Below are 12,500 nucleotides of genomic sequence, written 5' to 3'. Positions count from 1 at the left end.
GTCACATCAATATTTAAAACCTAGTCAGCAGGAAACACTACAACGTGAGTGAGCTTCTCAAGTTTAAGAGTTAGCGTTAGCGAGCTAGCTGCAGCGGTTCAAATCTGCCAAACACAGTCGTCATTTCAGCCGAAGAAATCCAGGAGTCAGTATTTGTTTACTTCTGCGTGAGAGGAAATACCCTTTGTTCCAACATTACTACAATATTTTGGGTGGTAAATCTGCCACCATTATCACTGTTAACATTGACAGGCGTAGCAACAGTAACTAAGGGGGGCCTTAACGCTCAATTAACGGATGACACAACCCATTTTTTAATGAATCTGAATTCACAATTTTGTCAAAATAAAGAAAGTACTGTTCCTCCTCTAGTAATAAGTGTTAGTATATGTTATTATTAAACTATTTTGAAATGCACAAACTTTTCCAAAGAAGCCGCCCCCCTCCACTGTCCCGCTGCTGAAACACAAACTGTACATTTAAGATCCTCAAACTGAGTGAAATCACATTAATGCTACTAATTGGCTTCACACACATTGCGTGAATATATTTCCATATTGGCATGATATTAAAACCATTTTTAATGTAAATTATTGGATTATTCGTTGGTACACATGTAGTCACATTACGCCAAAGGGAAGTCAGAAGCTCTTAATGTGAAAGCATTAGAAATTAGCTCTCAAAATATCTCTCCTCCTCCCCCCTCCTTCCTTCTCCTCTTCTCCTGTAAAATAATATAAAAAATAAAAAACCCACAGCCACCGGCGCCCATCCGCCCACCCTCCCACTTGCTGCCTCTCCAGAGACTTTCCTATTATTCCCGAATCTGGGAGCTTTCTTTGCCCCAGGGAGCGATTAACAGCGCAGCTCCATGCCGTTTATGTGTGTTTTTTCTCTCCCTCTCCCATTTGACGGTAATTGAAATTCAACAAGTCAAATTTTATTTATAAATCGCTCCTTTGAACAAAACAGGTTTGTCACAGAGTGCCTGGCGGAGCAGCAGCGGACCTAATTACAGATACAGGCAGGAGATAAGAGCAGGGGCAAACACATGACAGGTTTTAGCAAAATATGACTGAATAAGAAGGAGGTTCGGTTGTGGTGGGTTTTTATATTTTTACATATACTGTAAATATAAGAGGACACATGAATTTGGATGCTAAAACATCTTTTCATGCTTTTTCGTGACCAGAGGGTCTTTACAGCATCATACCGTACTGGTTTTAGCATGCATCAGAAGTCAGGGGACTGGCCCAAACCAGGACAAACACACATGGGTGTCCACTTACTTTTGGCCACACAGTCTCTATCCATACATGCTATGTAACCTTAAGAAAAGAGGGACTATAGAAAATTAAAGACAGAACAAAACAGTCTACTCACCGTCCAGTAGGAGGAACTGGGCTTGTCCAAGCATCCCGTCTCGTTGCCGTGCCGACAGTCGGTACACTACAGAGCCGGGCGTGGCGTCAGGACCCACGGCGCCCAAGTAAGGCGAGGGAAACATCGCCCACTGCAGGTCCGCCTGGCTGGGCATGCTCAGAGTCAACCTGCACAGGTACCAGTCATCACCTGGAGGAGGGACAAGAGAGGAAGACAGACAACGTCACTATGAAGCGCTCGCACAGCTGCAGTTGTACTTTAACCTTAAAACCAGTCAGCAGCTGGGAGACGGTTTGGAGCTTATTAGAGCCACTAAATAAGAAAGAAGAAGCGTTTACTGTTTTCCACAGTGATGAATTTCATTCATTAGTTTTAAATGAAAGTCTTTTGTCTGTCCACCAGCATTACAGCCCCTGCAGTCACACTTCATATCGATTATGTGACCAGTCCGGCAGCAAACTCCAAACACAAAGAAACATCTATCGAGGCGAAAAACTGAAGAAAAACCGAACCACTGAAACTGAACCAAGCCCACAAACCCATCCACGAGTGACCGGAGCGGCCACACCAACCAGGACACGCAGTTAAAGTTAGTGTTATCAAACCGCTCCAGCAGGCTCAGACACACATGATCAGCCCATCGGAGGGGAGTTAACTGATCGTCTCTGCTTTCAGCTCTGGCCCGAGAGCTGCTAGATGTTCGTCCCTCTTCTGTTCAGAGTTGATCTGAGCTTGTTTGATGACCACAGCTGCCAAAACTCGGACCTAAAAGAGGCTAAAAGGCTCCGTAGAGCTGCAGTGAAAATTCTGTTTCCATGTTGATTCATGGAAATATGTCATTTGAAGAGTGCAGGTGATTACACTAACTTGTGCCCACTATCACAAAAAACTGATACCTGCTAGCCTTATCTGTTCTTCTCAGGTTCACGTTAGCAGTAAAACCAGGTTCTAAATTGTCATTTTCAGCCAGTGTTGTGTGCATCAATGTGTTTATTAATTAATTTATTTATTTATTTCAAGGCTGCTTCACAAAATCTGGAAACAACTTGTTGTTTTGTGTATTTTAGTTGCTGCTTCTCTTGGTTAGCTGGCGCTGTAACCGGCTGCTATTGTTGTCTGTCTCGGCTTTGTAGTGACGCAGCTTGTTAGCTAAGCTAGCGCCACTTGTTCAGACTGCGGCATTAAAGCCGAGCCGCTCTCAGCCAAAGGGGATGAGGCGACGTTTCTGTACAACATCCGTCGTGTTTTCTCGTCTTTCATCTCCACCGTGACGGAGTGACGGGGAGGAAGAGAGAGAGACAGACAAGCAGCTCCTCCAAAATAAAACAACAAAACTTTCAGAAGATCACACGGCAACATCCACACAGCAGGAACTCCCATTCGCCCAGTCACACACACACACACACACACACACGTTTGTCTGCATCCACGAGTCTACTCGCTCTTCTTCTTCTTCATGTCTTTCTTCATGTCGTCTGGTTCTGAGAAGGGATTTGTTTGGTTTGAAGGTGCTTCGGCGCTCGCTGTTGTTTTGGCTCCTGTGTTGTTTCACGGCAGCGAAGGAGACAACAGCCTGAACAAGAGAGAAAACTTCACTTCAGAGAGACAAAAGGAGAAGACAGAGGGACGAGGAGACAGAGGAGGAGGAGGAGGAGTGGAGGTGAAAACACGACAGCGTCTGCTTCTGTCTTTTTATATATCGTCTCTGAAGGTCTGTCAACAAACTGAGAGCAGGAGAAGGAATGAGAGGAGGAGGAGGAGGAGGGAGAGAGGACGAAAGAATAGGAGGAGAGGGAGGAGAATGGAGGAAGAGCAGGATGAAGGGGGGGCCGAGAGGAGAAAAGAGGGCAAGGAGAAGGAGGTGGAGGGAGGACAGAAAGAGGTTGGTCTTTGAAAACACAAAAACCCACAAAGTGAAGAGGAGGAGGGGGACGAGGTGATGAAGGAGACGAGTCTTCCAGCTCAGTGCTCCTCTGTCTTCTTCTGCGTCGCTGGTCTTCAGTCTTCAGTCAGCTCATAAAATCCAGAATAATCACATCTATTTCTGTCTGTTGTTTTACATACGATGCTCTGTGGATGAAGTCTGTCCCGTTATCATGACCAGCGGCAACACGCGTGTCAGGAGGAGGCAGGAGGGAGGAGGCAGGAGGGAGGAGGGAAGGAGGAGGCAGGAGACAGGAGACAGGAGGGAGGAGGCAGGAGGCAGGAGGGAGGAGACAGGAGGCAGGAGACAGGAGGGAGGAGACAGGAGGGAGGAGGGAGGAGGGAAGGAGGAGGCAGGAGGCAGGAGGGAGGAGGGAGGAGGGAGGAGACAGGAGGCAGGAGACAGGAGGGAGGCAGGAGGGAGGAGACAGGAGACAGGAGGCAGGAGGGAGGAGGCAGGAGGGAGGAGGGAGGAGACAGGAGGGAGGAGGGAAGGAGGAGGCAGGAGGGAGGAGGGAGGAGGGAGGAGGGAGGAGACAGGAGGCAGGAGACAGGAGGCAGGAGGGAGGAGGGAAGGAGGAGGCAGGAGGCAGGAGGGAGGAGGGAGGAGGGAGGAGACAGGAGGCAGGAGACAGGAGGGAGGCAGGAGGGAGGAGACAGGAGACAGGAGGCAGGAGGGAGGAGGCAGGAGGGAGGAGGGAGGAGGCAGGAGACAGGAGGGAGGAGACAGGATCACATCTATTTCTGTCTGTTGTTTTACATACGATGCTCTGTGGATGAAGTCTGTCCCGTTATCATGACCAGCGGCAACACGCGTGTCAGGAGGAGGCAGGAGGCAGGAGGCAGGAGGGAGGAGGCAGGAGGCAGGAGACAGGAGACAGGAGGGAGGAGGCAGGAGGCAGGAGGGAGGAGACAGGAGGGAGGCAGGAGGCAGGAGGGAGGAGACAGGATCACATCTATTTCTGTCTGTTGTTTTACATACGATGCTCTGTGGATGAAGTCTGTCCCGTTATCATGACCAGCGGCAACACGCGTGTCAGGAGGAGGCAGGAGGCAGGAGGCAGGAGGGAGGAGGGAGGAGGCAGGAGGGAGGAGGGAGGAGGCAGGAGGGAGGAGGGAGGAGGGAAGGAGGAGGCAGGAGACAGGAGGCAGGAGACAGGAGGCAGGAGGGAGGAGGGAGGAGGGAGGAGGGAAGGAGGAGGCAGGAGACAGGAGGCAGGAGGGAGGAGGGAGGAGGGAAGGAGGAGGCAGGAGACAGGAGGGAGGAGGGAGGAGGGAGGAGACAGGAGGCAGGAGACAGGAGGCAGGAGACAGGAGGCAGGAGGGAGGAGGGAGGAGGGAGGAGGGAAGGAGGAGGCAGGAGACAGGAGGCAGGAGACAGGAGGCAGGAGGGAGGAGGGAGGAGGGAAGGAGGAGGCAGGAGACAGGAGGCAGGAGACAGGATCACATCTATTTCTGTCTGTTGTTTTACATACGATGCTCTGTGGATGAAGTCTGTCCCGTTATCATGACCAGCGGCAACACGCGTGTCAGGAGGAGGGAGGAGGCAGGAGGCAGGAGGGAGGAGGCAGGAGGCAGGAGGGAGGAGGGAGGAGACAGGAGGGAGGAGGGAGGAGGGAGGAGGGAGGAGGCAGGAGGGAGGAGGGAGGAGACAGGAGGGAGGAGGGAGGAGACAGGAGGGAGGAGGGAAGGAGGCAGGAGGCAGGAGGCAGGAGGGAGGAGACAGGCGGGAGGAGACAGGAGGGAGGAGACAGGAGACAGGAGGGAGGAGGCAGGAGGGAGGAGGGAAGGAGGAGACAGGAGGGAGGAGACAGGAGACAGGAGACAGGAGGGAAGGAGGAGGGAGGAGACAGGAGGCAGGAGGGAGGAGGGAAGGAGACAGGAGACAGGAGACAGGAGGGAAGGAGACAGGAGACAGGAGACAGGAGGGAAGGAGGAGGGAGGAGACAGGAGGCAGGAGGGAGGAGGCAGGAGGGAAGGAGGAGACAGGAGGGAGGGGACAGGAGACAGGAGGCAGGAGGGAGGAGGGAAGGAGGCAGGAGGCAGGAGGAGTTCAGCCTCTTCACAGCGCACCGCTCCTTCGTATCCTTCCACTCGGCCTCCCCAGCGAAGGAACTGATGAGCTGATCCTTGATGTGAGCTGCTGCACTCGGGACTCACTGAACACATGCATGCATGCATGCATACAAAGATGCAGAGGAAGGTCCGGCCTGGAGCGAGGAAGAGGAGTGGAAGATGACGAAGGGCTGAAAACCTGAACGCTGAGCGGTCATTTCCACACGAGGACGGACGTGTTTGTCCTTTCAAGCAAGACGTAATTCTTCTTTCACATCTCTGACATGAAATGAGTGTAAAACGATGTTTAACCAAGTTTGCGTCTTCAGTTCTGCTTCTGTCCGTTTCTGCATTTTGTATTTTTTATCTGCTGAATCTGAAACGAATCTCCGGGCAACTTCAGCTGCAGCTCCGTTTTTTTTGGGATTGTGGAACCAGTTAAGAACGCATGAAGAAACACCTGAATATGAGCTTCACTTTGTTCTGCTCAGCTTCCCATCCATGACATATTGCATCCCTTTGCTTCTACCCACAATCCCTTGTGTTTTGGGGTAATTTCCTGCAGTTGGTTAGATTACATTTTCACTCCCGATGAACTGCACCACGTTTTTTACATGAGAGGAGCGAGATTAGCATTTTCCTCAGTGCGATCAGAGTTCAAGACTTCGCCTGGATCCTTCGCCCTTCCCTTCACGTCAGCGTCGCCCGGAGGTTTGACTGAGCAGCTTTACAGAGCAGTCAGGAGGCAGGTCAACCAACAGCGAAGTGAAGAAATGCGATAGAGTCATCGATCAAAAGGAAATACCGTAGAGCTGAAGACCTCTCAGAGCACGCCGACTGTCTACGGCTGTGAAGAGGCTGCCTTTATAAAATCAACTGGCCGCTTTTGTATCTCTTTTAAAGCAGCTGGCGAGAACATTTCTTATTCTAAGTGATGGCTGAAAAGAGCGGAAACAGCCTACACGCTTCCTCTGAGGCTGCAGCAGCAGCAGCACTGAACACAGTCAGTCTCAAAGGAAACTTACAGTTTATTACAGTTTAGGTTTACGACTCTGCCCATCCACGACGGCACTTAACATCTGTATGGTAGATGAAAGTGTGGTGGTGATTAAGATCATAGAAAAGCTCAGGGAAGCTGCTGTGATGCTCGGGAAGTTAACCAGATGAGTCCTCGTCCTCCAAGTCTCTTCTCTCGTAAAACTTAATACGGTTTGAAAACACCTCTGATAACATAAATCTCCCCTTTGTGTGGTTTGTTTTCAAGTTCTGCAACTTCTCCACCTCACTCTGGTCTCATTTCCACCCCAGCAATGACGCCGCTCCACTCTTGAACGCTAACTTGGACAAGCTAATCTAATGAAGCTAAACTAATCAGAGGTGAGATTTAACCAGCAATCAGGCAGCATGTCTCAGTTCCACGAGTTAAAAAGGCTTCAGGGACCAAGACTAAATGCTTTGTTTGGCGAATGCATGTCTGGTGAACTTCCCCGACTCGGATAAGGAGCAGCACACAGCCGCTTGCCTAAACTTTTCAAGGGGAACCAGGCAGGACTGTCGCCCACACAGTGGACCAGACAGTCCCAGAGACGGTCAGCCCTCACGTTCAAAGGCTTTCGGGGGAGGGACGCCTGCCAAAGGCTCAGAGGCGTCAAGCATTCATGTGCAAAGACGATAAGACACACGCAAGAAACAAGATATTTTTGACAAAGTGGCTTCAGATACAGTCCAACAGTGTCGTGATGCAGGAGCTCCCAGCAGGAGCTCCCAGCACCTCACAGAGAAAATGAGAGAGAGTTGATGTTTGGAGGAGAGACACCACTCCCTCTCTCATCTCTGTGTCTGTAAATTCCCTCTCCTCCATCCTCCCACCGTCATCTCCGCTGTCTCTCTCATACACATCCAGGTCCCTGCTGAACTGCCGTCACACTGTTGTATGTTGGTTTTTCCTGCAACCTTCATGTTTGTCACGATGCTCATTTCTCCTCCAATTCTGCCTCGAGAAGAAGGAGAGAAGAAACCCTTTAATTTCAACTGAAGTGAACGTTTCCCCGTAACTTCACTGTTTTTTAGAGAAAGGGAGACGTGATGGTGGCTGGCAGAGGCGTGAGCTCTCGCTGTCTGATCTGCTTGTGTGTGTTGGTTGTGTTTGTCCTCTGTTTATCTGTTGAATCACTTTGGCTGTGGCGATGGCCTAATTTCCTGGCAGAGATCAATAACGTTTCATAAAGCTCTCAACAGTTAAAAAAAAAAACCCACAGTCTGTTGTGTTGGACACAGAACACTGTGTTGTCCTACACTAGTCAAACAGGAAGTGTTGAGAATGACTCGTCCTTTATAAAAGCGGATAAATAGTCCCAGCGAAGTGCAGCTAAGTCCATCTTAAGCCGCCACTTACTCATTTGAATCTCAATGCAGAGCGTGTCACGGCCTGTTATGCAAAACGAGGCTAAAAAGAGAAAGGGAATTGTGCTTTGTTTACGCCAAACTCCATTCTGCTGTCTTTTAATCTAAATTCAGTTATTTGTTTGGGGAGGGGATTTGTTTGTCTGACACACAGCGTATCGGGATCAGAACGGGAGGCGACAGAATCGAGAGGACGGAGACACAATGAGAGGAGTTATTTTCTGTCTTTTTCCTCTGAGTCTCTGACTTGAATGGCGGCTGATGTATTCAGCGTGAAGCGGAGCCGTGGCAGCCAACCAGCGCCGCTTCAGAAATAGCAAACCGCCGCCGCCGCTGCTGCTCGCAAGGGCTTCAATTAGGGGAGGGATGGAAGATGTGGGGGGATTAAATTAAACTGTGGTCGCGCCCACAGGTTGTCACACAGCCGATGATGAAAGGTGATTAAAGTGGAAGTCGTGTTTATTTATAAAGTGCTTTTAACAAACCGGTTTGTTACAACCTGCAATGCAGAGCAGTGAGAGAAACAAACGGAGCGAAAAACAGGCAATAACACGAGAAAAGATGAGAACAGAAGTGCAAGACGATGTCAGACGCATGAAAAACAAAACAAGCTGAGCGACTCAGCGACCCCCAGGTAACCTCAGACACCTGTAATTTTGTTTGTGAGGCTTCAAGGGAAGAATGCAGGAGGAAAAAGGTGTAAAAAAAAAACTTATATTAACAGAAGCCAACGGTGGTGCTGTCACATCATTTTACCAAAGGCTTTTCTGGGGGTCAGAGGTCAAACATACTGCAGAGAACAAGTAGAGCAGAACCTCTGTTCTGCTAGTTTCCATGTAAAAAATAGTATTTTCTGAGTCTGTCTATGTCTGCAAGACAAATTTCCCCTCAGGGACAATGAACCCCCCAACATGTTAGAGTGAAAAGATGCAGCAAAGTGCCCTCTTGGATGCCCCTACGGTAGATAAAACATGATAAACTGCCCTCTACGGCGGCACAATGTGCAGGAAAATGTGATGAAGTGCCCTCAAGGGCGCCTTTCCAGTGGAGAAAGCGTGATGCAGAGCCACACAGGCCGCCCTGAAACAGGAGAACGTGCATCTAAATGGTCAAATAGTTAATAGTTCCCTGAGTGTTTTTATTACAGAGGTGTCGTAGTTAGACTTTACATCTGGAAGCAGGATTTGGAACCGTTTCACCAAAAATGCATCACGACTTTCGGTGCAGCTGGTGCCCTTTTTATTTGTCCTGTTGTTACTTTCTCATTTTTCTGCACCTCAGGAAGCTGCATCATATGCACAACATCATCCATGGGCATGCTTCGAAATACTTAGATAACAATGGTCTGCACATCACATGGCATCAACACCAAGACCAGCGTGTGTTCATGTAAAACAGCCATCAAATGTCAAGTGGACAAAAACTACGAGGGTCAGATGAATTAAGAAAACATGTTGCATCCGGCTGACAGAGGACCACTTGATCCCTTTTAACCCTGAGGTGTGTGTGTGTGTGTGTGTGTGTGTGATTGACAGTGTGGGATGCATCTCCACGGTGACTCGCAGGGTGCAGGTGTTCCCATGGGACCGGTTGCCGGGGCGACATCTTAAGTCTCTGTGACATGTGAAAGCACTCTGGCTTTGTGTTACCACGTGTGTGTGTGTGTGTGTGTGTGTGTGTGCATGTTACATACCTAAATGTGTGTGAGGGATTCAAAGTGTTTGAGTGTGTGCTGCATGATGACTGTTCACTGCACATTAATGGTTTAATATAACTGAATACATGTGGTGTATTTAGCTTTTCAGTTCATTTCCAGTGAGATTTATTGTTTAAACTTCAGCTTATTTAAAATACTGCCTCAGTCCACGTCTCTTATCCAGTGCGGGGCTGATAATAATGAACTGCACTATTTGTGGAGCACTTACAAAGTGTTTAACAGTGGGCTACAAGTGAACAATACCAGGAGAAAATAGTCAAACTAATAAGATTGAAATCCAGTTAAGTTCAACTAAATCCCATTAAATAAACAAGAAAAATAAGAAGACGACTCGCTAACAAACTCTCAAATATCCGTATCGGTACTGGTCCTAATAATCCACTGTGTGCTGGACTCTAGTGACTGAGAGTGTGTGTTGCCAAATGCAAAAACTGTGTGACTGCGGTCCACTCGGGTGCATCTGAAAGTGTGTCGTCTCTCTGTGTGTGAACAGTAAGAGACACCGCAGATGTGACGGAAAACAAATAAATCAGCGATGGACGAGCGACGAGCGGAGGAGATGAACCTTCAGTCGGGAGTCTGGTTCCGCAGTCGAGTCGAGGTGAAAGTGAAAATATCATCGGACAAACGCTCCTCTGTTTGTGAACCCGGCTCTCCATCTGGTCCCTGGGAGCCAGCGGACAGAGGCCTGCTGCATCCTAATTAACCACCTTATAGACTGGCCTACTTTACCTCTGCACACACACACACACACACACTCACACACACACACACACACACACACACACACACAGAAAGCCAAAGTCCTGCAGGCACACAGTTAATTAAGCCCCATTTTTCAGTGCTGATGAAGAGAGAGAGGGATGAAAGAGAGAGGGGGAGAACGCTGGAGAGTCAGAGAGAGAGATGAGTTTAAAGACACGACAACAAGGCAGATAATGATGAGAACAATAAACCAAAAGAAAATGAAAAATCAATGCATAAATCTGCCTGGTTGGAGTGACAGAACACACACACAGACGAGTTATTATGACTGATTTAATGTTTCTGAAAGAAGAATTGATTATTTGTTCAATTTAACAGATTAAGAATATCTAATTTATAAAAAATAAATGTACAATTATCATTAAACCTCTTTCATTCTTCACCGTATTTTATTCTGACCATAAAAATTATTTCTTTCGATTACATGTTTTTCCTCGGCTCCCCGTCGAGAAGCACCAGCTAACTGCAGGACGAAGAAAAACAGAAATAATTAATCAGTAATTGATTAGTGGATGGACAGAAACATTCTCTGGTTTCAGCTTCTGACTACAGCAGAATAACTCCAACTACATATGATTTTAAATTAAATCTGAAAATGTTTTAATTAGATAAGACAAGACCAGTATCAAACCAGGCCACGCTACAACAGGCCAAAAGACAACAGAAGAGACCAGACCGGACCAATCTGAACTAGATCTGATCGGACCAGATTAGACCAAGACTCCACCGGTGCAAAGCTGACCAGAACAAACCAGACAAGACCGGATCAAAAGCGACGTCACAGACGTAGAAGACGTCGGACTCTGCGAGAGAAAGCAACGATATTCATATTGAGAGTTAGTCTTTTTTTCCACTATGACACAAATCAAAATTGTCCCGTCCGACACAAATCTTTCTTCCAGAGCTCAAATCCACCGGTCCGGCCCGTTAGCCCGGTCCGGCTGATACTGTTACCAGCAGAGAGACGTTTTCTGTTCATTCTCCCCAAACAAATGTTATATCACTCTTCAACTCTTCAGTTTTACTCGTTGTTCTTCAGACTCTGGCAGAGAAAAATGTACCAAGTATGACAGAAGCAGAAGACGGAGCCATTTTCTGGCTTTTATTATTGTAGGTCTGAAAAACAACTTCCAGGACCGTCTGTCAGGGATGGAGGTGTGTGTGTGTGTGTGTGTGTCATCCCGACCACTAATGTCATTTATAAGTCCTGGTGGAGACGTGGACGACCTCTGGACTCTCCGGAGTGTTTAGGAGCGAACAGCAACATGAAAACTCAATTAGGGTTTGATTCTGTGGTCAGAGAGGAAGACGGTGGAGGAAGGACTGAGAGAGGAAGACAGAGAAACAAAGAAGTGTTGAGATGCACTGCAGCAGAAGACAGCTAGAAGAGGATGTGTGGGAGAAACAGCTAGACCGAACCAGACCGGACCAAACTGGACCAGAGCAAACACAACAGAACCATGTGGAAGAGATTCAAAGGGGGGGGGGGGTGCACAGAAAATGTAAAGTATCACTGAAACTGCAAAGCAATTAAAAAATATATATGACTATATTGCTGTTAAACTTGTACAGAATATAAATATTCATCTTGATATATTGGCTTAATGTTCCTGATTTAAGTTTTTCGGTGTAATAATGTGAGAATGTGTTCGTACTGAAGTCCAGCTGCTGCAGTGACACAAACTGGAGGTTTGGAGATCAAAAACATGGGACATAAATTAAATATGGCCGCCGTGTCCACAAAGCAAACTGATGACATCATTGCATCAGCCGTCGTCGTTCAGTTCCCAGCGAACTGAGGCTGAAACTAAGCAGCGTTTCGCTCCGGTTGGCAGCGAGGATCCCTGTTTCCCACGGAGGGGAATACAGAGCCCCGCGGGGGCCCCCGGTACTGCGCTCAGGAGCCTCAACGGCCCCCGAGTTCAATCCATACAGACAAACAGTAGATCCACAGGCCTGATTTCTATTGACACGGCTGCAGAGAGGATCAATGACACTGGAGGAGAGGGAGGGGGGAGAGGGAACAAGAAAAACATCGGAGGGGAAGTATATCAAGGGAAAGACAGAAAAATGGGGCAAATGAAAGCAAAAACTGACAAAAGGGAGAAGAGACACAAAAAGACGAAGAAAAACAGGACCGGCGGCTGAAATCAAACGCTGAATATCTAACGGAAAAGTCAATCAACCGGACTCTGATCTCCCCCCTTGATTGGCCAGATGGAAAAAGGCATCATGGGAAGTGGGGCAACCGGAC

At 48.3% G+C, this 12,500-nt stretch overlaps 1 protein-coding gene across 1 annotated transcript in view; it reads right to left on the bottom strand.

Annotated features, from left to right (window-relative positions):
- LOC139290325 (neural-cadherin) overlaps positions 1 to 12,500 on the bottom strand; it is a 103,540-nt gene that overhangs the window by 56,796 nt on the left and 34,244 nt on the right. Inside the window, exon 2 of the mRNA XM_070912066.1 lies at positions 1,384 to 1,572. Coding sequence (XP_070768167.1) covers positions 1,384 to 1,572 — 189 coding nt within the window. The remainder of the gene's footprint in view (positions 1 to 1,383; positions 1,573 to 12,500) is intronic.

This window comes from Enoplosus armatus, chromosome 9 (genome assembly GCF_043641665.1).
Source record: "Enoplosus armatus isolate fEnoArm2 chromosome 9, fEnoArm2.hap1, whole genome shotgun sequence".
NCBI classification, from domain to species: Eukaryota; Metazoa; Chordata; class Actinopteri; order Centrarchiformes; family Enoplosidae; genus Enoplosus; species Enoplosus armatus.
This window is presented reverse-complemented; position numbering and strand designations above follow the sequence as displayed.